Genomic DNA, 27,495 nt, shown 5'->3' with positions numbered 1-27,495 from the left:
TTAAATATGAACTTTTTTTTTAATTTTACAAACCCACAGATGTCGCAGGGAAAACCAAGGACTTCTACACCACTTGCCCCAGTGCAGCAAGTTCTTGCTCAGTTGCCAGAAAAAAAAAAAATTCAAAAGCATTTGAAGAACAATTTTCTTGAAGAGAATAGACTTTAAAGATGTTTAATGTTATTTTTTTTTCAAGTATTTTAAAAATGTTGAAATACCTTTCATGTTTTCTCACTGCCTCAAACATCCCTTCACCTGCTAGGGAAAAAACATGTCTGGAGTCTGAGCTATCAAAATGCTATTTGCATCAGGAGGTCTGAAAAGCAAAAGCCTGGTCCCACTTTTAATCAGACATTCCCTGTGATGGGAGGAGGATGGAAAGGGCAAACAACAGGGATCCTCTCTGTTAGAGCCTCAGCACTGTTACCCCTGCCATGAGATGCTATCACTGTGGAGCAAAGCACATTTCTCCTCGACTTGCTCATGGAGCTACTGCTCTGGTATTGAAGTTACTGGGATTCACTGAGTAAATAAAGGAAAAGGAATACTAAGAGACCTTGGTGACATAACTTAGCTACGTTGTAGTAGGCTCTAAGAGCCAGTGCATCCTTACTTGCTGATTCTGTGAAAGAATGTGGCACAGAAGGTTTAGGTCACTACGTGAAGGACCCAGGATTGTTTCTCTGGCAGGTGTCTTCTTTCTGGGATAGCTGATCAGCTAGATTGTTCTGCTTCTCAGTTTCTGCTTCTGTGAAGTAATTGTCATTACTAGAATAACTTTACAGTGTGCTAAAAAAGCAGATAGATAAAGGCAGAATTATGAATCAAGAACTAGCTAAAGAAACCACCTCCCTTAAATGTGGAACACAACTACGCTGTGTCATCTTAAGCCTCTAACTAGGCCAGCAAGCCTTTACTGGTAGTTATATACTCTGCTCCAAGGCCAGTGGATGCCTTGAACACGAGAATGAGGCTCAGATTTGACTTTCCATCCCGTGAGATGATGGTGAATGCAGGACAGTGATACCGTACCTGCAGCCACCAGCACCGCCGAGGAGACGCACCGTGTCACTCTGCAGTGGATGAGATTTCTCAAAAGGTAGTCTTTACACTCAGATGCAATTTAAAATCCATTACTGAATTTTAGCTAACTGGCCGCTACAGAAGAAAGTCCCCTCTCTGCTAATCTGGGAGACAAAGTGGTGGACTAAGTCCCTTGAGGAAACCCCATAAAATAAAATTAACCCCAACAATAAAATTCAAATAATTTACTGCTGGCTAAAGCCAGAGCACAAAGATGCTCACTGTTACGCTTGTCAGTTTGTTTGGACTGCTTTGGCAGTCCGTAAGCTCACTAGACTGTGGTCTTTTTCCTTCATTTGCAAAGCTTCTAAAATGGGACTCTGCCCTTTAAAGATGATGTAATAAATAACTACTTCCTCCAAGTCCTTCAAAAGCCACAGTTTCCAAATGCAGCTTTTTTGTTTGTTTGTTCGTGGAGGCACCTTCCCTTGTTTCCACCCACTGAAACTACCACCTGCTGTTGGTGATTATCTTGCATTTACTTTGTGGGCGGAAGCCTAGAAATAAAAAAGATGGTCACACTGTAGACTTCTCATTCCGCAGAGGTGGGAAATGAGATGTGTATCCCCAAGTATTAGCTAATAATTTGACACAACACGTATACTCCCTACCGTACGTCAATATATGCTCATAAATAATTCAGCTACACTTAAAAGCAACATCTGGGCTTGCCAAGAGAAGTGATTAAAAACAACAGAATTGCACGTTGATTCCTCTGAAGTCAGATGAAATTTAGAAAAAATACAAAAAGATAATACCTAATTAGGAAATGTTGAAGTAGTCACTAACTATTCAGAACATTACTCTGATTCTGTAGCTGCTCTGGTCAAAGAAAAAATTTTGGGCAAAGTATTCCCTCCACCCATTATTACTTTAAACAGTCCGTTTCTGCTATTCTTCCAGGTACCTAGTATATTCTACGTGTAGTATAATCTAGTACCAGGCTAGCAGCTCCAAGAAGAGCAGGATCTGCTAGATTTGAGACCACCACATCCACAGTTTTAACAGAGGACAGAGCCTGTCGCTGTATCACATCTTTGACAGTATTGACGTAGTGGCTGGCTAGGACTCCAGAAAGGATCACCAGAGAGGGGTTCATGGTGTGTAGAATGTTCACAACTCCGAGGCCTAATGCTGTACCAGCTGAAAAAATAAAATAAAACAAAATTAAGTAGAACACTCAAAGCAGTCCAAACATCATTTTTTGCAATAGGTCTGTTAGCAGCTAGTAACACAGTAGTTAGGAAATTGTTTTATTCCATATGGCAGAACATTTTTAATTTGTTATCACAAGTGTAAGTTTGACATTACTCTTTCCTTCAAGGAGAAAAAAAAGGCAATTTTATTGCACAACAGTGCATTATTCAACGATATGGATGTGAAAGACCAAGCAATGCATTACCACACTTGTAATGTAAGAGAAAATAGCAAAGCATTATTCTACTTTCTCAGTGCTATCAGCTATGTATGAGGAAGGGGACTATGTCTGAAGCTAGTAAAATAGTGAATTATCCAATGTAAAGTAATGTGAATTGCCTTTGCTTGCTCAGACAAGACATTCCCTTGACTACAACGGAACATCCCCAAAATTTCCAATATGAAAATCTTGAGACCTCACTTCTTTTTTTAATTTAAACCCAAACCTGATCTTTGCAGGAACATAACATAGAGACTCTTCAGGACATCTTTTGCTCAAGTTTCCTATAACACTGTATTTAACTTTTCATTAAAGTTAGTAATTATACACAGAGAGTTCCTTGAGTCTAATGCAGGACTGTTGTTTGCAGTAGTATAGTGTATCCCCCAAAATCTAACCATGTAAGGGTTTTCTGCCTGCGGCTGTCTTCTTACCTGTTCTGAGAATGCTTTCTGCCTTTGTGTTCCCAAGTTTAGCTGCCTGAATGAGATGTGCAGCACTAACAACTTCCTCCTTCTTCATTGACATTCCTTCCACTAAAAGCAGATCCGCTGTTTGAAGAGGAGAGAAAGACAAGAGAAAAACATGGTGACGTGGTAAGTCAAGAAATGGAGAGTAAACAGGCAGTTAAGATTTTTCCATCTCTTTCACTTTCATACTGAAACCTGAGCAAACTGGCCAGTCTTGAGTTTAGCAGTTATATGCATATTCAGGAAACTCTTTGTAGAAGCAGGACATCAAATTCAAACACTTGTAGCACGGTAATTCATCAGTCCTATCATCTGCCCCAAAACTTCACCAAATAAGAAAAAATGTTCTCAGCTTCAGTCTGAGACTGAGAAGCTGTTGCTGAAAGAGGATCCCTGTGAAACTAAATCTCTCACAGGCTCCCTGTCCAGTTGGCTACCTTACAGCACACTTAAAAAGAAGAAACTGAACTGTACTACATGATTATTGCACTTCTGAAGTCAGAGGTTCCAAGTATGGCTTTCCTGCATATTGCCATCACTGAAATATAATTGTATTGTACTGTACAGGCTGTGGCAGCTCACCCTGGCCACACACAAGAAGTCTAAGCTCACTGCCTGTATACCTGTTGTCTTCTCCTCAGAAAAGATGGCAGGTCTGTTCTTTCTTTTTATGTCTTCTTTGCATTTTTTTTAAAATACACTACAGCTTAGGAATCTATCTAAATATTAAAAAAAAATGAAGTACACAGATACCATCATGCAGCTTCTTAGCTTCTCTCTGCAATGCTATGCCAGAGGCATATGCTTCTATACATCCTTGGCTACCACACAGGCACTCTGGTCCATCCAGAGATACAACAATGTGCCCAAGCTCAGCGGCACAGAATGAACTGCCATGGATCAATTCATGCTGGTGAACGATTCCACCTCCAATTCCTGCAAAGATACAAAACCAGCCATGAGTAAAAAAGACAAAATACAGTTTTTAAAGGCCCCGATTCTGTAGGACATTGAAATTTACATATTCTAATACAGACAAGATAAAATATGTGCATCCATGATCCTCTATACTGAATCCCCAAAAATGACTGGTTACTGAAGAGCTCTTCTCTGTTCAATACACCTACTAAGCAAGCTCAAAGCTCCCTCCTATTCATATAAAACAAACCAGTAAGCAATGCTTGTTCTTTCTTCCAAGCTTATATTAAAGGCCTATGGATAGTACTGAACTACCATGACAGATCTTTAAGAGCTTGTGGGTCATGCCCTTTATGCACAAAACTAACCTTCCAAGTGGCCTTAAAATTTTGCATTTCAGATGCTTCATATGTTTTAGCAGCACAGTTTGACAGCTGTAGAATGACTGTGAACTCTGTGCTGAAGACCCAGGGCATTTAAACCCAGGCCCCTGCTGCCCCTTCACAAACCCCAGGTGGGGATTTATCAGCCAGTTACTACTGCCACCATTCTAAAGGACTTTAAAAAAAAAAAAGTTGCACACATCTGCTTTTGTGTGTCTTATTCAGGTGCTTATCTAGCTGTTCTACATGTATGTCCTGATCTGACTTCTATTTCTGCAGATGAAAGAGAATTAACTGATCTATAAAGCTGAATAAAGCAAAAATATTCCAGCTAAAGTTGGTCAGATTTTGCTTATTTTGAAAAAACTGCTTGCCTGCATAACTGTATCAGCAGAAATTCTTTTATTGAGAAGCCTGTACTGTGCAAAAGGTTTAATTTGCCTGAATAAAAGTAAAAGTACCCCCAAAAGAACAAATAGATACAGTGGCAAAAGGATTTTTGGTTTAAGAAATTAATGTATAAAAGTTTTACAGGCACAATAGTGTTGTTTATGCTTTTAAGATCAGATGAGACTATGGGTGATGGTAGTGATATTTTGACCCTGGGTTTCACTGAGCTGTAACATACCCACCTGTACCAGTGATGAGCGTTACAAAATTTTCTATTCCCTTTCCATGACCAAATTTCCTTTCAGCTAGAGCTGCACAGTTTCCATCGTTGTCCACCCAGACTGGCAGGTGCAGAGCATCAGATATTGGGGTTCTGAGATCCACGGAGCTCCACTCCTGAATGAGTTTTGTGGAGTGAAGCACAATTCCTTCTCGGGGGTTTACCCGTCCACCTGTGGAAATGCCTAAGTCCCAGAAATACAGGAGAGAAAAAACAAAATTAAGTCTACATAAAACTTTGAGTAAAAATATTTTTTTCCTCTGTGCATTGACAAGTATTTATATTTATAATACAGGGCTTGAATCAGAGTGCGAAAATAAAAAATTCCATGTATTTCTGGCAGTGCCATTTCTGACATGTACAGCGAAGTTATAGAACTCCCTTGCTCTAGTCACGACACACCTAGTATCTTAGGACTAACTAAATGGGCAATGGTTGACGTTAGTCTTCCTACGTCAGGCAAGATTGCAAAGAATTTTAATATCTATGTTTATTTTTAGCAATGTATGAAAGACAATACAAGAGCAAACTGTAAAAGTGCTCAAATTCTCCCTAGAATTAAAAAAAAAAAAAAGTTTATTGCAACAAAACCTTACTTAATAGTTGTTAAGTCAGCCAAAGCTCGTTAAAACATACCTACTTTTTGTCCTAAGTATGTAATCAACGTAGACAAACACGGAAATAGCAGAAGCCGTCTCTTCATCCTCTTTTCTCTACTATCAGCTCCAGAAAGGTAAGTTAAATACTGCTGCAGGCATCTCTGCTGTAGTTACGTAAGTGATTCTCAAGCAGACTGGGATACCGACAGGAATTTACTTCTGTATTACAGAGTGCAAGCTAGGTAATGCATTTTTGGTAAATTTACTGTCCAAGAGCAGTGAGTGGATAGCTCTCATAAGTATCTCAAAGCAGGATTTGTGCATACAACTGTATCTGCTTTGGCTTAAAATTTGTGTTTGGTAAAAAAAAAAAAATAAAAATCAGTAATAGCTGCTGGTGTTCTCTGGAAATGTTAATCTTTTTCCTCATTTTCATAAAGCTGTTTCTAATACAAATTCTTTGAGTGAGAAAAACCACCACGACAAAACAAAAACAAAAGCATAGAAACTAACTACATAGCTGTTACAATCTAGACTTAACATGGACATCAAGACACAAAGATGTTAAAAACTATTTTTTTCAGTGTTCTGCTTTTTAGTTGCTCTTTAAACATGTTTTGTATTAATGGGAGTTCTTCAATACAAGTTATGCTCATGTAGCTATTTTTTCGAGTGATGACCCAAAGAAAGAAAAAGCTTTTCTCATAGAGCTATTAACAGAAAGCTTTCTTCTCATTTATTTCCAATTATTATTGCTTTTATCCTTGCCTATGACAGCTAGCCAGAGTTACTGATAATGGCTCCAGGATTAAGTCTGACCCTTTCTCTTCTGCCTTGCAAAAATTCCTCCAAACTTATAGGAACACTCCAACTTATGATTATGAACCTTAAGGAAATAACTATCATCTAGCAAATTAATTATTCCCATAGGAATTTTATGTCTTTCTCTAAAGAGAAATCTTAATCTCAACTAGCATTCTGATTCAAACTGTAAGGCTGAATGAGGCAAGGAGCAGCTAACAAAAATAAAGTAATCAGGTAAGAAATTTATTGTATTCTGTAGCACACCTCCTCATTCACGAGGAATTGAACAGTAAACAGTCACGGAACTAAGTGGGCTGAAGAATAAATAGGGATGTTATCCTGGTAGAATGACAAACAAAAGGAAAGCTTTTTCCCCACATAAAAACTCTGTAAATTGGCTTCTGTAACACATAATACACCTACCTGATTATAAGCTGTTCTTTGATATTTTGAACACAGAGTAATGCAGAGTTTGCTACATTTTCTACAGGAAGTTTGAGGCTTGCAAGATTCAGCACCTGGGCACAGTAAAATAGTCTGGCTGGTTAAGTCACGTGTGTTACCAGACACGTAGCCTGAAACATTTGTTGTGTGTGTATATATCTTATGACAAGAAGGACATGGACTCGTTAGAGCAGATTCAGAGGAGGGCCACAAAAATGATCAGAGAGGTCTGGAGCACCTCTCCTATGAAGATAGGCTGAGGGAGCTGGGATTGTTTAGCCTGGAGAAGAGAAGTCTCTGAAGGCCACCTTACTGTGGCCTTTCAGGACATATTATAGGGGACTTATAAGAAAGACAGGACCTTTTTACCAGGTCCTATAGTGGCAAGATGAATGGCAATGGTTTTAAACTGAGAGAGGGTAGATTTAAATTGGATATAAGGAAGAAGTTTAAATGATGCAGGTGGTGAGGCACAGGAACAGGTTCCCCAGAGAAGCTGTGGATGCCCCATCCCTGACTGTGTTCAGGGATGGGAGGGGGGTTGGATGAGATGATCTGCAAGGTCCCTTCTAACCCAAACCATTCTATGATTCTGCTATGTAATAAGTAAGACGGAAATGAAAGAAAAGGTTGCCTTTGTCTCTGTGAGCTGCAAAACTGATCTAACCTTTTAGCCTGTTTATTCTGCTGTAGTGTAACTGAGGATTCTGCTGCACAGTTGATCCTAGCCATAAAGAAAGGCTTATAGGCAACAGTGGAAATTGGACTCAGCTGCAGTTACGTTTCAAGAGCAGTTTCAATATACACACAGCATCTGGGTCACAATTCTGAGACTGCAGTTAACTTAAAAGCCCACTTCTGCTATATACCACAGACTTTACACAGGCTTCATTTAGAGAACCTGTAGAATGCGTCATTCAAAACCACAACCATGAAGCTCAGACACAACACAAATAGCAACCTTTTCAGTAAAGCGGGAGCCTCTCCTCTAAGATTAATCGTGTTGGAGGTTAGGACTTAGGCGCTGTTAAAGCTTAGCAGATTGCATTCCTGGCTGCTACAGACTAGGGCAACTTCAGTTTTTATAGCCAGCTTCTCATATTCATAGTCACTTTAAATTTATTTTCTGGGTGTGTGTGTTAGGAATGTAATTTAAGTGTTTCAAATACACAGGATCTGTTTTAGAGAAATGTTTTAAATTAATTGATAGTGATTTAATTACATGTTACAATCCTCAGATGAAAATACAAAAGAAGGTAATATTTATTAACTTACCTACTCCCAAAATTCTGCAGTTCAGTTTTACTGCCTCTGATGCAGCTTCTGTACACATCTTTAGAATTAAACCTAGTCTGTCTTCGTAAGTTTTAGGGTTGAGCTGGGTATACTTCTTAACTATTTCACCCTAGAAAATAAAAATCACAAACATGATGCATGGAAATGTACTTTATGATGAAATTTCTCTTGAATTTCAACACAAGTCAACCTAAAAATGGGAAGTCACAACTTTTCTCTTTTCATAAAAAAAAAAAAAAAAAAAAAAGGAAGTATATCTTAGGTCTTGGTCCTACAAACTGTTCTGTGTAGTAAGATTCCTGGTGACTATGGGGGACAAGCTCGCAAGATTAGGTCTTACATTATGCTTCAACCACCTGTCTGAAATAAAATATATAATGAACATGTGGGTTGTGCAAGGAAATATTACAGGGCTTGCTGGAACCGTTGTTAGGAGTAAACTGTGATACAGCAGTGTTGTTAAGCTCATTTTTGAAGTGTTAAAAAGATCAAGAGAATAACAAATAGTAAAAGGACATAAAATCCACGGACTTTATATAAGTCCATAAAATCCCAGGACTTTAAGAATAAAATGTTTCCAATTTGACTGCCTGGAAGTTTGAATGGTTTCATAGACACTGCTACTTTACCAACTAGAGGCGAGTTAGATAGAGAGAAATACCTGAAATTTCTATGTACAACTTACCATCCTTTCAGAAGTATCATTTTTGTAAGCAGTTATGATTCTGAGTCACTTGAAATATTTCTGGAGCACTGTCTACTGTGACGTCTGACATATGTGGGAAGGAGGTCCCAAGAGAAAGGGACTGTTTTTAAAGCCTACCAGTCATGCAGTGGCAATGAAAAGAACTATACACACCCGAATCTGTGGGTACTAAGGAACCTTAGTGTAATGTTAATATTGCAGGATTAGGACAGGAAAATCCAGAAGACACATCAGAAAGTTGTCCTGTAGTTCTAGGACTTCCCACAGAAAAGAAGTAGCTAGGAACAAGTGCTAGCAAATGGGCTTTGCTAGTTTTAACAGCAGCGTTAGAAAAGCAAACCAGCAAGGCAAGTTGCATCAAGGCTGGATGAGAAGTCCACCCAGTTGGGGAAAATCTACTTTATCCCTCAACAGCAAAATCCAGTAGGACTGCTTGTTTTTGAAGGTCTTTTGTGTTATACACATATCCCCACCGCAGGAGCAGATGCACAAAGCCCAGTGGAGTTTGCAGAATAGCTAAAAGAATAACAGAGTATTTACCTTCATACTGACGATTGCTACTCGGAGATTTGTTCCACCTAGATCCACAGACAAAGCACTCTGTGTCTCTAGAATATGGTCTATATCTTGAGAGATATTATCTTTGACAGGAGGAAAACAGAATTTCTTTTGCAATGGCTCTTTGAGATTGATGGATTTGAGGAACTTCAAAATCCTTGGAACAGCATTACCATCTCCATATATTTTTGAGCTGTAATATGAGAAAAGAGATCAATTTAAATGTAACTAACACTGCAATCTATGAAGTTTTTTTTTTTTTATTTATTTATTTATTTTTTTTACATGACAGGAGGCTGTAATACTGTAACATTACGAAATTATGGTATGACTATTCTGACAATGCTGCACCTCAGACTACTCAAGTGAGTCATGGGATATGGTAGAATACAGTAGTTTAAATATCATACACAACAGATTATGCAAGTTGGCATTGGCTCCATTTAGGAATGCGGAACACAGAATGTAGAAGGATGGAAGGTTAATCATGCCAAAAAAAAAAAAAAAAGAAAAATTAAGTGTCTAATGAAAGGACAATAAAGTTATAAAGTTACATAAATTAAAAATTTGATTTCTGTATATACTGCATGCCCAGACAAGATGTGCTTATCAGAAAGATGACAACTAAGTAACAATTAATGGTACATTCATGCCAGTTTGCTACAGAGAAGTCTCATTTTAAAATATTGCCATACCTAAAGCACACATTTGTTATTCCAGAATTTATTTTTCTTACTTTACTGAGGTTCTTGAAAAATATACTCTTGAATTTTGTCCTTAATTAAACACATGTAATCTCCTGAAGCTTTTAAGAACTCAGTTATTTTAGAACTGTGAGTCAGTACTGTATGGCTGAAGAGGAATGAATTCATCCAGCAGCTCCCCTGGGAGCTTGCACTCAGGGCTCTCTGTGTATCATGCCTGAAGTCAATCCAGCTATGAAGTAACATGTCCTTCAGGAGTTAGGGGCAGACAGTCAGGAAGTTCTCCCTCGTGCTGCTACCATGGAGCAAGCTATCATGTTAATCTAAGCCTCACATATGAATTTCTCAACCTTCTGTTGAATGTTAAATTTCTAGTTATACCAAAATAATCCTAGCAACATTTTGCTCTCCAGACACAAATCCCCACACCAGAGATTGCACTATGATTCTGAATGAGCCATGTAAAATGAAAAATAATTTGCAACCTCAGATTAGTGCACTAGAAAGAGTGATCAAGTATGACCACGTCAGAACTAAATGCCTATTTCTCTACTGCTTTAGCATCTCAAAGGAAGACAAAGGTACTTACCATGGGTACTGTTTACCAAACTGAAGCTTCAGAGCATGCAGAATCTTATCCTGTGTGTCAGCATCACGAACATGAAGAACGTTTTCACCTAGACAGTGAGAGTTAACAAAATAGGACAGGTCAGCTACTTATAAGATGAGGCATAAGAAGAGATCAATTTAGAAATTGCTTTAGAAATGAGTACGTATAATTATTTTTGTTTACTATGAGCAGGAAAGACTCCAGCCAAATGAACATTACTCTTCAACCTTTCTGTGCCTGCCCTTGCTCCCAGTGAAGCAACACTGACTCCTACAGGATGCTGTCATGCCTTACAAAACACTGGAGAGTAAAGTACCTTTCAACAAAGTACTAGTATTAAATTAAAAGAGCACTGATGAAAAGAGGGAGGCAAGTGGCTGTTTGTGCCATATCTGTGTCACTGAAATACCACAATACAGTTAATTCCTGAAGTAGTGATGAGTTCCTGTTTTTAAAGTGAAAATTGGATGCACACGGAACACTGAACTAAAGAAAAAAACAAAGTTGCCTATTCTGCTACACTCCAAATGGAGATATATTTTAACTTGTCCACAGTCAAAAGCCTCATTATTTTAAGCAAAACACACAAACATCACTAACATGGTACAGGAATAGCAAGCAAATTTTTAAAATAGGTCAAAAATTATTTTGCTCCAATACTGCAGGATGGTCTCTGTATGACACTTGTTTTACTTTATTCCATGGAACAACAACAAAAAAATCAAAACAAAACAGAAATATAAAGAAATTAAAGTAGTTACATAACTATAAAACGCAAACCTGTGGTTATAAAACACAAACCTGTTTCTCTTCCTGTCTGACGCGTCCCCAGGTTGATAACAGGTGTACCAAATGCTCCCACCTCTCTGACACCACAACTGCTGTTGCCAATCATACAGCCAGCATGAGCGACTAGCTGAATGAACTGGTCAAACGGGACATGCTTCACTGCCCGAAAATTGGGATGATGTTCAATGCCCTTCTTCCTCATCACCCGAACCATCTCTTTGCTTCCTACAGAAAAACAAAAGGCACAAATAAATGATTCAAGTTCTATTGCTCTGCTGAAAGCCTCAACACGCAAAGGAGCTGAAAGCAGTCAGTTTAATTGTCACCTCAGAGCTGTTTTTGTTCCCTTTCAGGCATAGAAGCCTAAGTGTGATCCCAAAATCCACTGTAAAAAGCCTTCCTGTAATATTTTAATTAGTGAAGGAGGCATTGAATGTTGTTTCTGTATGTCACATGGTTTCCCTTCATCTTCTTCCTGAATGTGGAGAAGATGTTCTCCAGCAATGTGGACATGGAGTTGCAGTGGATGCAAGCCTGATGCTGAAATCGTCCAGCTCCATCCTGCTGGAGGTTCTGGGATAAAAACACTCTGTAAGAACCAATATATGCTTTACATACTATCTGTTATCTGTCCTTCTGTCACGCAGGCATTTTACTCACCTGCATCCACGTTGGGGAACAGAACAAGTGTTCTCTTGTTGAAGGAGATGAGTGCATCTAGAGTCAGCTCAAACATCTTTATGGAATGTTTAATGTCCGTGGTTACAGGATGTTGCAAAGCAACTATATAATCTCTGGGTTTGACATCTTCACCTGTTCAAATGGAAAAAGAAGAAAAGGTTATGTTTGATTGTTCTTTTTTGTTGTATTTTGTTTTTTGATTGTTTTTTTGTTTGTTTGGTTGTTTTTTTGTTTTTTTTTTAATTGGTAAAGAATAGTATGAAGAAGACACAACAACAATTCTGAAACTACTGACGTAAAAGCCTCCACAGTCAAGGCACTGAATGGGATATCTTACATGTAAATTTCAGTGCTACAATAAAACTTGAGGGATAACAGGAAGGTTTAGCTTGTTACTTGCTTCTCTAAGTAAAACTCATAATTTTCACCCTTCTCTAAAACCCAATACGCTGTTAACATGCAGGCCTAGATCTAAAGCATTGCAAAAGACCGCGACAGAGTGGAGAACCTGTTCTGACATCACTCTAAATCTGGAATAACATGAAAGCCCTGGAGCAGCTCTGAACTTTCACTAATGGCTTTGAGAAAATCATGTCCTGCAGTGCGGTTTCACAATAGCAGGTGGACAGGTATGATCATTCTTACAGCAGTACAGAATTCTCATTATCACTCATTACTCAAGTTTTCTGCCAGTTCTCCATCATCAGGCAAAGACTTTATTCCCATTGCTTTAAAAACGTGAAAGCCGTACTTGTTTTAGTACGTTTGTTAAACAATTTATCTGCTAAATATTCACCTACTGATCTAGTAAGATTCTACCTTCTAAGTACACAAGTTATTGTGCCAGATAGGACATTGCTTTGTCAAACACAAAAAGCAAACACCAAACTCCACTATTTACCAAAATTACTTTTAAGCAAATTAACACGAATGGCCCTGTTACAGTGAATTCCTCAAAAGAATATTCAAAATATAAAATCCCTTTGATTTTTTTTTTCTGTAAGTAGTCCTAAATAGCTCCGATTCTCTTTTGATACATCCTTTATACCATCATAACTGTTCATATAGGAAAAAGTCTATTTTTAAATTGTTCATATCAAAGAAGTTATCAATTTAAGGAAGGTTTTTTTTTTTTTTTGACCTTGTAAAAGGATCAGATGTATTTGCTAAGACAGATTTGTAGCAATACTTGATACTGGGAGCAAACATACTGGTTTTTTGTTGTTGTTGTCTGTGTTTTTTGTTTTGTTTGTGTGGAAACACGTTCATAATAATACCCAATTAAATAAACTAAAACCTGCTAGCAACAAGCCTGTCTGTTGCTTCCTGTACTCTACTCAAAGCCATTGGTCAACAGATCCCCCGGTCCCTGTGGACCACAGATTAATAACCCAGTCAGAGTTTGTCTGAAGTCACAGGAATAACATTAAGAAGTGGACTGCTTACCTAGCCACACACGTATAACACTCATGTAGTCTTTATTTTTGGCAGAGAGGAGCTTGTCATACGAGGGACAGCCCGCTAAAAGGATGCGGTCGTGGTCCTCACACATGGCTATCAAATGCTGCTCCGCACTCCTGGTGCAGCACACATGGTAGTGGGCCAGTTTGGTGATAGCGTGCCTGATAGAGTCGTCAATGGTCCCACTGACTTCCCCGCCTTCAATGTGAAGAATGCGGATATTCATCAGGGCTGCAGATGTGGCTAGTGCCAAAGCATCAAATCTGTCACCGTGAACGATCATTATGTCAGGTTTCAGGCGATTCAGGACATCTGGTAACTTCACTAACGCCAGGCCCACTGACTCCACCATGGCTGCCTCATCCTCCCCTCTCACAATAGTGTGCAGTCTTGTATGAATATCGAAGTCATCCTGTTCAATCATGCGATAGGTGTTCCTGAAGGTAAGAGAAAAAGAGTTAGAGGAAACGCAACTTGGTTTTACAGCAACACAGCTTGACAGAATAATTGCATACTAGAAAACTGTAACAGTGCTATGCTTGAACAAAGGCCTGTGTATCCTTTGCTAAGCAAACAACAAATGTATAAATACAAAATGGACAAATGTATAAATAGAAGAGACAATGCAAAGCTGAGGTCTCTATGTTCAAGTAAAATACCTTGCTGCTATCATCTAACAGAAAAAAGGTTTTTTTTTAATTATTTTTTTTAAATCAGGTTAGTTTTACAGTGTTGAATACATGTACACCTTGCCATGTTACTGCATGAAAACAATGGCCAGTATAAAGCAGAGAGCATAAGGCTGAGAATGTACAGTGGTGGAACTTCACTCCTTAGTAGCTTCAGGTAACAGAACTTCCCACAACCTCACAGAAAATCACACTTTAATTTATGAAGTGCCAAAACATCTAGTTAGCAAGTGCAAAATGTGTCTTTACTTGAAGATATGCATAGCATTTCTAAAAGTTTAGCAATGCTGGCATGCTGAGGCCCTTATGCTAACATCTAACTTTGTCTTGCAAAGTGTTTTCCTATCAATTTCATTTAACTGAGCTCAATCCGATAAATGCACCCAGAGAAAAGCAGAAACCAACCTCAGCAATAAACATGCTTTTCTTTCTGCTTTTCTCCATTCCCTCAGCAAAGCGTATACTCACCTGGGATACAGGAAGTCCTTCCAAAGGAAGGGATCCAGAACAAGACATTCCATTTTCTCATGAAGGTGATCTGACTGCTTACATACAGGGTGTTATGGAGGGGACCCTAATCTCCCTTGCCAAACCATACGTAATATACCTATTAGCTACTCATTTCGTCAGAGTAAAATGACCTCTCCCTTTCTTTCCCTGCAATCCTGGATGCGAAAACTTAACAGTATTCAACTGTGATACCAAATATATAAAGACTTTAATCAGTAAATAAGCAAATTGGAAGAGCTTCAGCTTCGAATGACTGCAGACTATCTTTTCGCTGTGAAAGTTCAAAACTGTAACACACTGTTGTTTGATAATCATCAGATTCTGAGGGAAATTTGAATGAATTTCTCACTTCATGAGAAATTCTACGATTTGGATGAAAACTTCAGCTACAGCATTTACTAAGCTGGTTTGAAAAAAATATGCAATCTCAAAAGGAGCTGGGAAATGAAATAAAAAGTACTTGAAATGTCTGAAAATTTATATTTAAAAATGTTGTTGTTATGTGCATTCATGATGACAAGTAGTTTGTGACCCAGCATTTATGATGTTATTGCCAACACAGCAGAAACAGATTGGGAGAGGTACAAAAATCCACCTTACCCATAATCATCAATCAGGTGGGAACCAAGCACTACAACGTCAAGCTCAAAGAACTGTGGTTCTGCCTTAATGCCAAACATAATGGGAGCTAATTTTGAATAATCAGCACGGTTGCAAGTAGCAACACAGACACGTAGTTTGTGGTTGTTTCCATTCTTCTCCATGACTTCTTTTTGTTTCTGTTTTGAAAGATTCTTGAAATACAGTTCCTGAAAAAAAAAAATACACAACATATTAATAATAATCTTTATAGCAAGTATATGGTGTGCTTAGTGAAAAGCATAAATAATTACAGCCCAGAACTGTAGGCGCATAATCTCACCCATTGATAACAGACAACTAATAGCTTACAGCTGGAGAGAAGCTTGAGCTGAGAGAAGCGGAGCCGTGCACACAACTGTCCCTCGCTGGTAAGCAGTTGCGCATTATGGGGAATCATACGTCCTTAGAAACAAAGACTGTCCTGGTAACCTTACGGCTTATTCTCCTTCTTAACAATCAGACAGTTTACGATCCTGAAATATGGGACCAAATTGAGGTCAAGGCGTGGGACTCTGCAACTAAAAACGACAAGGTTGCAGTGGGATTGCTCGGCACCTGGCGAGCAGCCTCTGAGGCCTTCAAGAGCCATGTGGGACCACAGTCAGACACGTGTGCTTTGCCAGACAGTGAGGGAGCTGCGGGCTCCTTTACTGATCCGACTGCTGCGCCATCGGCCAAATCATGGGAGATATGGGAGCACTTCAACCAGAGTTGCCAACTCCAACTATGCTCCCCCAGTCGTGGTCATTAATAGTAATAGACTTAAAGGATTGTTTGTTAAACACTTGCCTTTTAAAGCTTTGCCATGTTTATGTTTCAATTGATACCTTTTCTGATTGTACATATGCATAGGCGTGCTTGGGTTTACTGTGTAAAAGCCATGTTCTGTATGTTTAGAAAGTTCGATGTTGGTGTGTGCATGTTGGTAGAGCGTAGGCTCCCCGCGCACCCAGTGCTGTTTACTTGCCTTTTATAAATATTACTAATTTCAGATGGAGTTGAGACTTCATTTATAACCAGGGGGATCTGGGTAGGCTGGATCAATGGGCCAAGTCCAACCACACAACATTCAAAACTGCTCCGGCTCACAGGGTTGTAGTAAATGGGGTTACATCTGGCTGAGGGAGCTGGGGGTGTTTAGTCTGGAGACGAGGAAGCTCAGGGGAGACCTCGTTGCTTTCTACAGCTATCTGAAAAGAGGCCACAGTGAGGAGTGTCGGTCTCTTTTGTCAGGTGAGAAGTTATGATATGCAAGGAACCAGCCTTGAGTTACACCAGCGGAGATTTATATTAGACATTGGGAAGAATTTCTTCATGCAGAGTGTGGTGAAGTGCTGGAACAGGCTGCCCAGGGAAGCGGTGGAGCTCCCATCCCTGGAGGTATTTAGCAGGCACGTGGATGAAGCACTAAGGGACATGGCTTAGTGCAAGGGCTCAGTAGGTCAGGTTGATGGTTGGACTTGGTGGTGCATCAAGAAAAAGAACTGAAGGTCTTTTCCAACCCAGATGGTTCTGTGATTGTAAGTAGCAGAATGGCCTTCCCTGTTCAAATGGAAATTTTTATGTAAAAAAAATTATTGGTGCCTTAGTAAGTTATGGAAAAAAAATCTATTCAAAACCACACAAAGGAACAAACTAGTAAGAGCTACATCCACTGACAGACTCCATTAACAAAAAAAAAAAAAAAAAGAAAAAAACGGTTTTGGTCAAGTCAGTTTACGTATCTGTTAAAAACACTTTGGTGAAGCAAAGTGAGTTAAATATTGACTCATAATCCCTTTAATCCCTTCCATACTATTTTGCAGACCAAAGTACATCATGATATTAAATAATACAACATTAGATTACAGACAACTTTGGGAGATAGTAAGGATAATAATAATAATAAGTTAATAATAATCAGAACTCCAGATCACCATGATTATCATTGTCCTTATTATTATTTTAAAGGGTTCCTGAGAATTAAAATTTCTCAGGAAGTGACTAACTGACTATTTTTACTAGCAACATCAACAGTTACTGTAACAAGACATTTCCTCTAATTAACTTTTCCAGCTTGTAAAGTAGCTGATTAAACTACATTATGTTTAATGTTTACCTGTCCCATGTTACTCATTTCACCCTGCTGTTTTCACAACCCTCCACCCCTGCCCGAAACGTAAGAACTGGGAAAAACAACAACAATAACAACAAAACTCTAGAGAAAAATATTTATGTCTTAAAAAAATGACATAAGAACTAAAATTGCACTGCCACCTCCCCTTCTTCTCCCAGCTGTAACCAAGTTAGTAGCACAGAATATCAGATCAGATATTTATAAGTTTTCTGTACTTCTTCTGAAAATAACTGGACTGAAAAAAAATGGAGTTCAAATTAGTACCATCCTCTGGGTATGAAATCTAATGCTATGTCAGATTTTTACTGCATTTTGGTAGCAAGTAAACTCAAGTTAACTTTTTCCAGCTTAATGGACATGGATCACTCATTTCTGACTGAGATACAGCAGTATCAATCTTTCTACTCATTTTGACACCTAGGGAAGCTCTTACTACGCAGCTGCTACGCAAGCATGACAACAACACTGACTGTCCAATTTCATGCTCTTTTACATTTATTTATTTATTTTTTTTACACTGCAATAGAAGTTTGTGGTGAGGAAAACAGAGAATTACTTCCACAAGATATTAGCTATGATGGAAGGCCCAAATTTTATTCTTTTGGTTAAGACTCAAGGTTAGATGATAGTCTGGAGTAGCATACTGTACACCACACAAATAATTTAAAACAAAAACATTTTCAGTAATTTTTCCAGTAAATTTTTAAAATAAGGTCTGTTAGGCTATTATTATTAGGTATCCCACTCCCATGATGTATATATAAAACTTCAGCAACTTTTTAAAGATCTCCCTATTTTTAATGCTTATTAGGTTTTATCATACACGATGAAAAAATATTTTGCATAAGTCATGTCAGGACTATCAGGAATCTGTCCTGAGTTGACAAGGGTAAAACATGTTTCTAGTCTCCACTTGCAAGCTGTAAGGGCTCTACAAAACTCTAACTGGCATGGTGATTTATTTTTTCCCTAGCACAACTCCAACAACAGTGATTCCTGAGTCGTTTACCTTTCAAAATGAAAATAAAGTGGCAAAAACCAGTGACGTCTGGCATGACTCAGCTCACCAGAAATGCCATTTCTCATTCACCCCAGCAAAGCAGCACCAACCAACTTCAGCAGAACAGACACAACCTGGAATTTCAGCAACTGATTATTATGACAAATTAAGCTGAGCTGTGGGTTCTGCCACAAAGTAATAGATATTGTTTTACAATGAGCAGAGATTCATTGTATTTTCTTTATCATTTTGCTTCAAAAATAGTATGTTAATTAACTACCAGTTTACATTTTCAAAGGGTTAAAAAATAATCATTCAGACAAAGTACTTTCTCCTGCTGAAAACTTCTGCAGTTATGTGTGTATATGGTCGCTGTTGTCTCTTTCTTTTTGTCCAGCAGGCTTTAAGTATTTTAAGTGTATATATGCAACTCAGTACTTGATGTCAAAAACGTAGAGAAAGGATATTTGTAGAGTTCTAAATGACGTATAAAGTTAGATCAGAGAGGGCATTACCCTGCATCACTGACTGAAACCTTAAGCTAGACGGAGATCTAACTGCATTGCTTTTTTTTCTACACAGACCGCTTTTCGGAGGTGCTTCTAAGCAGGACATCCTGTCTTTGCATGTCTGAGAACAGCTACTAATTCTAATGAAATCACACTGAAGACGTGAAGGAAACTTCTGACATCCCTGTAAGCTTGCCTTTGAACCATCATGAATAAGGTTCCTATAATTAGAAGCAAACCTCTCACAAGACCACTCAAGCCGTCCGCTGCCGTGTACATACCCCACACAATACAAACTGAGAAGCCAAGGCAAAAGGGGCTTGGAACAACGAGTCTATACGCTGCCCAAAAAACGTCAAGGCTCCCCATAACTGCAGGTCGAACAACTACAGGTCGAACCCCTACAGCCCTAACCTTTATGGCCCCAAATCTAGTTACGGCGGTGACAGCAGCCTCTGGAAACAACTTCCGAGGCAGACAGGGCGATGCACCAAAGGCGTACGAGCCGGCAGGCCAGGACCCAAAGCAACCCGTGCCTTTTGTGCATTTCCCCTTCAGCCAGGGCTCGGGGAGCCCCTCAGCAGGCTCATTCCCAGGGCTCAGCCTCTGAAGTTTTATGAGGAAGCCACGGAAGGCCTTGGTGCAGGGGCAGCTTTGGTACCGCTGCCGCTTATCTCTCCTGCCGGAACGGGCAGCTGGAAGCCAGACGCGCGTTAAATAAATCCAAAGGGGGACAGCTGGCACTGAGGGGGCGAAGGGCTGCGCCCCCCCACAGCACCCACTCCCCGAGCACCTACACAGATATACGCACATATATACACGTATATGCATATACAGGCACGTATAATCATATATATAGAGGTAAATGTGGATTTATGTGGGTATGTGGGGGTATATGTGGGTTTATGTGGGTATATGTGGGTATCTGCACCCCCGCGGACACGCGCGCTCCCCCCTCACGCCCCAACCGCCCCCCTCACCTGCGGCAGCAGCAGCACCCCACGCCCGCACCACGCGCATGCGCACAACCCCCCTCCTCCCCCCTCGCGGGCCTTAGCGCAGACGTGGTGGCGGCCGGCAGTGCCTCAGCCCGCGCGGAGGCGCCGAAATAAAAAGTGTTGCCGCCTAGTGACACGTCGCCCTAGTCAAAAAAAAAAAAACACAACACAAAACCAGGAGGAACACACAGACAAGACCCACCGCAGCAGTGGCTCCCGTGTTCAACACAGCTAAAATAGATGCAAAGAACGGGGACTTTTCTTCTCCCATACGTTAGTGGGGGAGAAAAAGTCTCACAAGGCTCTGAGGAACAAATACCGAGATCCTCAACTAAAAATACCCCAAGTGTCCATTGTGGCAATACAGTTTGTCAATCGAAACAAAACGAGGCGAGACTTCTCCTTGGGAGTGTTTCAAGTTCTGCCCCAAGTGCCTGCTTCCCAAGAAAGTGATAAAAAGCGTCCTACAGGGAGGTTGGGAAAATCCTCAGAGGGCTGTGGTGCAGTGAGTCACAGCTCCTCCAAGCCTCAGTGTCTCGGGAACAGGGAGAGGGCAGCACACCCACGTCTCAGGTTTCCGGGGAGGTTTTTGTGCTGACCAGTGGTAGCAGCAGCTGCTGGGTCGCACCACAGCTTCAGTTCACACCCCCCTTGGTTTCACTCTTCTGTGCATCACTATTTTCTTTGTACACGTTGCTCAAAAGCCCGTGTGCACTCTGGAAATGTCATTATATGCAGGTCTGAATTGTCTCCTGCAAGGGCTTTCGGGTTGTGATCAGTTCACCAGAGCGGCTCCAGCTGGTTTCACTGAAACAGAATCAGAGCCACGGGCCCACAGAGTGCCTGGGGCTGGCAGTGACATCTGCGGGCCACATGGACCAGCCCCTGCCCCATCAGGATCATCCAGAGCTGGGAACCATGCCCAGGCAGCTTCTGAAGATCTCCACGAATGGAGAATACACACCCAAAATAGTCCTGATTTTTAAAAAAGCATTTAACTTTCACCTGGTAAAATGTGAATCTCCTTTTATTCTAGATGCAGTTGTGACTTTGTAAAGTGTCCAGTTGTGCCAGCAAGAATTTCAGTGAGGTTTTCTCACTTCCTTTTTGCACTTTGCCGGCAACGTGTTTTAACTAAAATCTCTGTAGTATTTAAGTTATGAAATCTAGGTAGAAAAGTTTTGGTTTTCACCTTTCATCTAGCTTAAAATTTCAGTGTTTATATATTTAGATAAATTCTCCTTTGAGATTTACAGTGCATGAAAGTTTTACCTTCTGTTTTTACACATTTTTATGAAAGTAAAGATCTTCCAAAGTTTCTGGTTCTTCATTTAGAGTTTTGTTCTGATTTTCCAAGACCACGACTCAATCTTCTAGACATTTAACACACTCTTTTCTATGGCATTCTGGAGCAGCTTCTCTGTTCTTCTTCAGCTTTAATTTTCATTTCAACTGTGGATTATCTGTTTTATTTATCTGGGAATACTGAGGAAGAGCCTGAATCAAACAAATGAATGTATGGTTGAGTGTAGACATTTATAAATTCTGAATTATGCAAGTACTTATGAAGCTAGAAGCAATCACATTGAGGGTTATTCTTAGCACGGCATCATTGCATCTCTTGATATGTTTTCTCCAGAAGTGTTTCAGCATCTTGCAGCACAAACTGCAGCACAACGGGCAAAGTTTATGCTCCTGTCAGTTATTTCTCCCCCACAGACCTCACACTGCATAATTCGGACAAAATTTCTCTTGCACTGTGGAGTGAGCCCTGCCCCAGTCTCTCCAGCAGAGACACAAAGACTTGATAGAGAGCTCAGATGGGAGGAGAAGGTTCAGCCATAATCTGCCTGCTCCTGTCAGCCCCCTTTGCTACCTGCAATCTCTCAGGGCTCAGAAGAGGGCCTCTGCTCCCACCAAGTCCTGAGGGAGTTCTGGGGCTCATTAGGGGAGCAGGGCCTCTGTAGTCACATTAATTCATTGCCACCCTCTGCATTAAAAAGCTATGCAGAAATTGGGGCAGCCCTGCAGGACACTGATACGCAAAGAGCTGGGAAACGCAGAAGATGGGCTTGCTTCTTTCCAGAGAGGGCACACTGCTTAGGATTTTAACAGAAGGAGCAAGATCTTGCAGCTGGTTTCATGATCACCCTGCCTGGGAAACCATCCTGAATGAGGTGACAGGTGCTAAAGCGCAGTCTGGACTTGCACCAAGGGGCCTGTCAGTGCATAGCTGCACTGTCATGCAGTGTGGGCAGACTGAGTCAGTGCCACTGCCATCTTCTGCACGGAGGTTAAGCACAGGGTTACTTCCTCATGCCTGAAAGCAAAGGAATATGTCTTTTTAAATCAGCATCTACATCAGGTGGGGCTTTCCTTAACTCTTTCCTTAACTCTTCATTTACATCGATTCTATTTACATCAAAACCAGTTTGCTGAGTATAAGGAAGTGAAAACTCAGTCTAAAATTTCCAAAATTACCTAGAAGCAGCTGCCCGTGTCCATTCTGCACCGTGCAGCCAAAACCACTGGCAAGCAGCTTGGATTTTAAAGGTAAGGACATCGGGGTGTCAGAAGAGCAGGTCCTTCTGACACAGTCATCATTTCCAAAGAAAGTGGCCACAGTGCTCAGCTGCTGTGAATGCACGCTGTTACGAATATCCTGTATAGGAAAAGAGCAGGCAGTGCCTACAACACGGTGTAAGGACAATACAAGCTGATCCACACAGTAGGGAAAGCGTAACAAGTTATTGCCTTCCTGTTCTTTCTGTTTGTTCTTCCCCGTTAAAACTGCCAGGTGGGCAGTGCTCAGTCAACAGTAACTGTAGGTGACCGCAGCGGTGCATTAGCTAGGTCAGCATCATCACATCAGGGGCCTGCAGCTTCCACCTGATGCTTCAGAAGAATGGGAAGAGAGGGAGGATGAGAAAAAGCCATTTATGGTACGCAAAGGGAGATGCGGGGCTTTGTTCCCTCCTCATCACAGCACAGATCTCTCACATCTTTGCTCAGTATCTTGCACCGAGACAGACAGAGGACATACGGGTACAGCGGTCAGGCAAAGAGCTTTTTGCCAAGGGAGAGGAAATGCAAAACTGTGTGAAAATCTGTTCTGTCCTGGGGAGCTTACCTTAAAACCAGGCCCATCAAAACCCCAGGTAGGAAGGAGAGTTGTGGTTCTCGTCAAGGTTACTACAGATGGGCTACAAAATACCACAAGACTTTCTTCAGAGTTGCCAGTGATGTGTAACAGATCTTTCTCATTAGAAAGATGGCATATGCTGATACCTGGTGCTTTATGGTGTGATTTATATCTTCTGATAATCTATGAAATTTGACTCAAGTTTCCAGTGACTGTAGGCTGCAATAGATGTGCGGTATGAAAGGCCGCCTCTGTGCTGGGGGACTCCGTGCACAGCAGGAGGATACCATCTAAAACCAATGCAAAGCAGTGGAAAAAGTGCTGACACCCTCGAAGTGACTTTTATCACGTTGTTCAATCTCTAACAGCGCGAGCCGTTCTCGTCATTTCGGCTGACAGAAATGCTAAACTTTTCTTTGGCACTCTTTCTCTCTAAAAATAAGATAGCGGGACTGACCCACTTTCTGCTGCCGTCATGTGATGCTGCGTGATCTCGGCTTGTGTGATCTGTCCAACTCTTCAACGGGGCCTGCTTTCTCTGCTTGGGTTAAAAGCTCTTACAGACACGGCTTGTCTGTCTCAAGCTACACCCCTGTCCGCTTCTGCTAGAATAAACTCGACTGCTGTTGCTGATTCATGCTTGCTGACACACGTCAAGCATCCTCTGGGGAATGTAGCACAGTTTAACGTACCCAAGCTGGCCTCGAAGCAGTTGGTCCTGAACAATGATGGCAGCCGAGCTGGGGTGATGCTCGTAGCGGGATTTTCACTCAGGACAGCTCTATGCACTCTGCTGAAGCCTGTGCTGTGTGTCCAAATTGATTAATTAATAGAGAAGATAGTCTGATTAACACTAGGTGGGGTGTATTCAATCAGCCACTGCACACACTGAAGTGTATTTGGACAAAAGCCGGGGAGGAACCGACTTGGTTGCAAGATGCCACCACTAGGGGAGAACAACAGATAAGCCTGTCAAGTACCAGATCCCCCATCACTTTCAGGCAGGAGACAAATTTGTCAGGCAGTTTGGGTCGAGGCAAATACACTGCAGAAACAGCCACGTCAGCTGGATGCAAATGGCTCTCAAACGTGAAAGACTAGAGAGTGAAACCAAGTTCTTCCCATAAACCTTCTCAGTTCTGGTCACTTTTGGCTTTTATCACAATGGCAAGTCACGTATTTCTCTTTACAGAGGGAAGCTTACAAGACTGAGTTTAATTCTCTATCTGGCTTTCAGCGGAAGCTAAAGCTACGTCGTTTCTCCTTCGGGCCTGCTGTATTATCACCCTAAAGATGCGAGATACCAAAGTTTCTGTGTTCCAGTCATGTCATGGTGCTAATCCTGCCTTCACCCTCCACCTGCCAGCCCTCTGCCCTCGCTCCAACCTTCCTCTCAGCGATGGAGCAGGGCTGTTTGTCCCGGTGGTGTGGGTGCAGAGAGACACAGGGTGGACTGGGTCCACCACACGTGGGTCTGTGGAGGCTGTGAGCTCCGGCAAACACACAGAGAGCTGTGTGTCATGGAGCACGAAGTGCAACAGGCCAGAAGCTAGGAGAAGGGGGCAGGAACCACAAATATTCATCTACTGATAACACTGCCTATTTTTTCCACTTAAATTTGACATATGGCATTAAAAAGCATGGTAAACGGCTGGTAGTAAGGACTACAACATCGAACTCGCCTCCTGTCAGCATGAATACTTCCTGCATTGTGAGCAGATCTAGAGGTTCCTACTGGTTCTTCTTGTCCAGCTAGTGTGTGTGTATATATGTATGTATGTATATATATATCTATATCTATGCATACACGTACACCTTCCTTATCCTTCATAAGGTGCTACAGCATCTGTCTTGCTTGCAGCTGTGTTTTCAATGTGGGAAAACTATCAACTCTCAAATATTAGTCAAAGACAACAGACAATCTGCTCACGAATATTTGGTAATTCCTAATTTCTAATTTTAAGGGATATTAATGCTACTACATAGTTACAAAAAACAAAAAACAAAAATACAACCCAACAAAACACCAACAAAACACCAAAAACTGTTAATCAAGCAGTGATCTAATGTCAAGAATAAAGAATGATATTAGTAAACACGTATTTCCTCCCTTTTTCAATATAAAATAAACTTGGTTTGTGTGTACATTGTGAACTTCTACTTTGGCTATTAGCTTCGCTAAGACCAAAAAAAAAAAACAAAAAAAGTGATGGAAGAAGAATATTTGATTGTAAAGATGGTTACGCTACACAATACAGTTTACAATTTAAAAGATGGCGGAGGAAATTTTGAAAGACAGAATATAAAAAGGGAAAAGAAATGATTTATTTTTTTTCCCCCTGTAGCTGTTCACTAAGAAAAGAGCACATCCTTCTGTCTTGGTAGCTTGTAACATACCAGATTTCATCACCTTAGTTAGGTAAACATCACCTTTAACTGTGTGACTTTTAGGGCAATCTTAAATCTGACACTATGGCTGTTAATGGCTGTTACTAGTTCCCGAAACAATTTCATATTTTCCATTAGAAGATGCTTGTTGGGATGTCGTGGAAGGATCAAATGCCAGCTGAAAGCACACTGTTTTCTGTATCAGGCACTGTATAAAAGTACATGTTTGTTTTTAATTCTGGGTCAGGAATGAAGCGTCCTCATTTTTTGTTTGGAATATCTGTAGCTCTTATTTTCCTTACCAGCAATCTCCAGGAATGGTTTTCTTTTCCAAGCAACAAGCAAAAGTCAAAGAAAATTACAAGCAAGCACACAATTTTAAAGGAGGTACTATCTAAAGACAGTATGAAAAGCCTGCCACAAACCTTCTGTAAATGTGTTTTACTTGGACAGGAAGCCAGAACCTTGTAAATGACAAAGAGAAAAGCTTCAGAGCTCAGGATGACATTTAGAAAGAAAGAAAAAATAATGGTTTGGAAAAAAAAAACAACACAACAACAACCATGGTAAATGGTAATTTACTTCTTTCCTTCCTTCCTTTCGATAGTTATCTGAAACAGACACTCACATGAAAAGCATCTGAGTAATGCTCAGTGGTTATTCTTACTTAACCTACAGGATAGTCTCATTTCTCAGTTGGGTTGGCTATCCGTGTTATGTTTTACGAGAGCTTTGATTTAACACGCGGTGTTTGAATGACAGACAGTCCGGAATCACAAAGAAGTAAAACCAAATGCTGCCAGGCTCCCTGACTTTGCAGGAAAGCTCTCCTGACAGATGCTCTCACCTCAGCGTGGCACGTCCACCGGCTGTGCCGAGTCCCCCTGGGAAAGTCCACACACCTCAAACACCACCCAGAGACAAGCAGCCCATTTTTCCCGGGACGGGGTGCGTGCCAGGATGCAGGAGACCACCCAAAATCGTGTGGTTAGAGAACACCTTTCCGGCAGCGTGTGTCAGAAACCAGCCCAGACGTCCCTGCCATTGGGATGCTGAGGCTCCACGCTGCGAGAGGTGCTACCTCTTACTTCCCCTGCAATTTGAACAGGATTTTCCAAGGGGTATTTAGGGCACTTGGAAGGGTATTTGGAGGCACTTTGTGGGAAAACCCCCACGAGTGGCTCCCACCACAGGACACCACGCAGGTTCACAGAAAATGCCTGTGGGGTCCCCGGCTCTACCCTCGCCTCAGTGTCACACTGCCCATAAAAATCCCCTTTCCCTGAGCAGCACATGCACCGGTGGGCATCCCACTTCCTTAATTTATTCCCCACAGCGTGGGCTGCCATTCCCAAGGCACCATACCCTGGACTGGTGCCTCCTCCACACACCATGCCTCCCTGTCAGGGCAGCCAGCCTGCTCCACAGGTGGCGAGGCGGCCACGGCCACCTTCAGGGGGCTCCGTACCCTCCCCTCACACCACAACCCCCCCCTGGGACCCCACCGGGGCAGGGGGCTTTCCCTCAGCCCCCCTCAGCCCCCCTCAGCCCCCCTCATCCCCTCTCAGCCCCCTCAGCCCCCCGGGACCCGGCCCCGACTTACGTGGGGGCCGCGGGCGGGCGGCTCCCTGCGCGGCGGCGCGTTGGTCCCCATGGCGGCCCCTGACAGGCCCGGGGAGACGGCGACAGGGACGAGGACGGGGACAGGGATGGGGACAGGGACAGGAGAGGCTCCAGGGGACCGGGGAACGGCGGCGGGGCCACGCCGGGACCGCCCCGAGCCGCAAGCGCCGCCCTCGGCCGGCGGGTGGGCGAGGGGGAGGCTGCGGGTCTTGGGGTGGAGGAAGGCGGGCGGCGCCTGTCCCCGGCTGGCATCCACCCCTCCTGGGGGTGCAGGTGGCTGGGGGT

At 41.6% G+C, this 27,495-nt stretch overlaps 1 protein-coding gene across 1 annotated transcript; it reads right to left on the bottom strand.

The window, feature by feature from the left end:
* On the bottom strand, positions 1-27,282 carry GNE (glucosamine (UDP-N-acetyl)-2-epimerase/N-acetylmannosamine kinase). Its single transcript, XM_032206371.1, has 12 exons — positions 27,191-27,282; positions 15,393-15,601; positions 13,579-14,030; positions 12,112-12,264; positions 11,464-11,676; positions 10,642-10,729; positions 9,331-9,541; positions 8,064-8,193; positions 4,904-5,125; positions 3,724-3,906; positions 2,935-3,051; positions 1-2,226 (listed from the first exon to the last, which is right to left on the bottom strand). The coding sequence occupies exons 1-12, from the start codon at positions 27,239-27,241 to the stop codon at positions 1,991-1,993; spliced, it is 2,265 nt and encodes a 754-aa protein (XP_032062262.1). The 5' UTR covers positions 27,242-27,282; the 3' UTR covers positions 1-1,990.
* Positions 27,283-27,495: the final 213 nt, after the last annotated feature.

The sequence above is a fragment of the Aythya fuligula genome, chromosome Z (assembly GCF_009819795.1).
Source record: "Aythya fuligula isolate bAytFul2 chromosome Z, bAytFul2.pri, whole genome shotgun sequence".
In the NCBI taxonomy this organism is placed as follows: Eukaryota; Metazoa; Chordata; class Aves; order Anseriformes; family Anatidae; genus Aythya; species Aythya fuligula.
Note: the sequence above shows the minus strand (reverse complement) of the source record. Positions and strands in the feature narration are given on the sequence as shown.

What these genes read in the sequence shown, in the direction of transcription:
- GNE (XM_032206371.1), bottom strand. Translation starts at nt 27,241, where the DNA reads ATGGGGACCAACGCGCCGCCGCGCAGGGAGCCGCCCGCCCGCGGCCCC. An exon ending in CACCTGATTGATGATTATGG is followed by an intron (nt 14,031 to 15,392) that starts GTAAGGTGGATT and finishes TCTTACCTTCAG; the next exon opens with GAACACCTATCGCATGATTG. An exon ending in AGAAAGCATTCTCAGAACAG is followed by an intron (nt 2,227 to 2,934) that starts GTAAGAAGACAG and finishes TTATTTTTTCAG; the next exon opens with CTGGTACAGCATTAGGCCTC.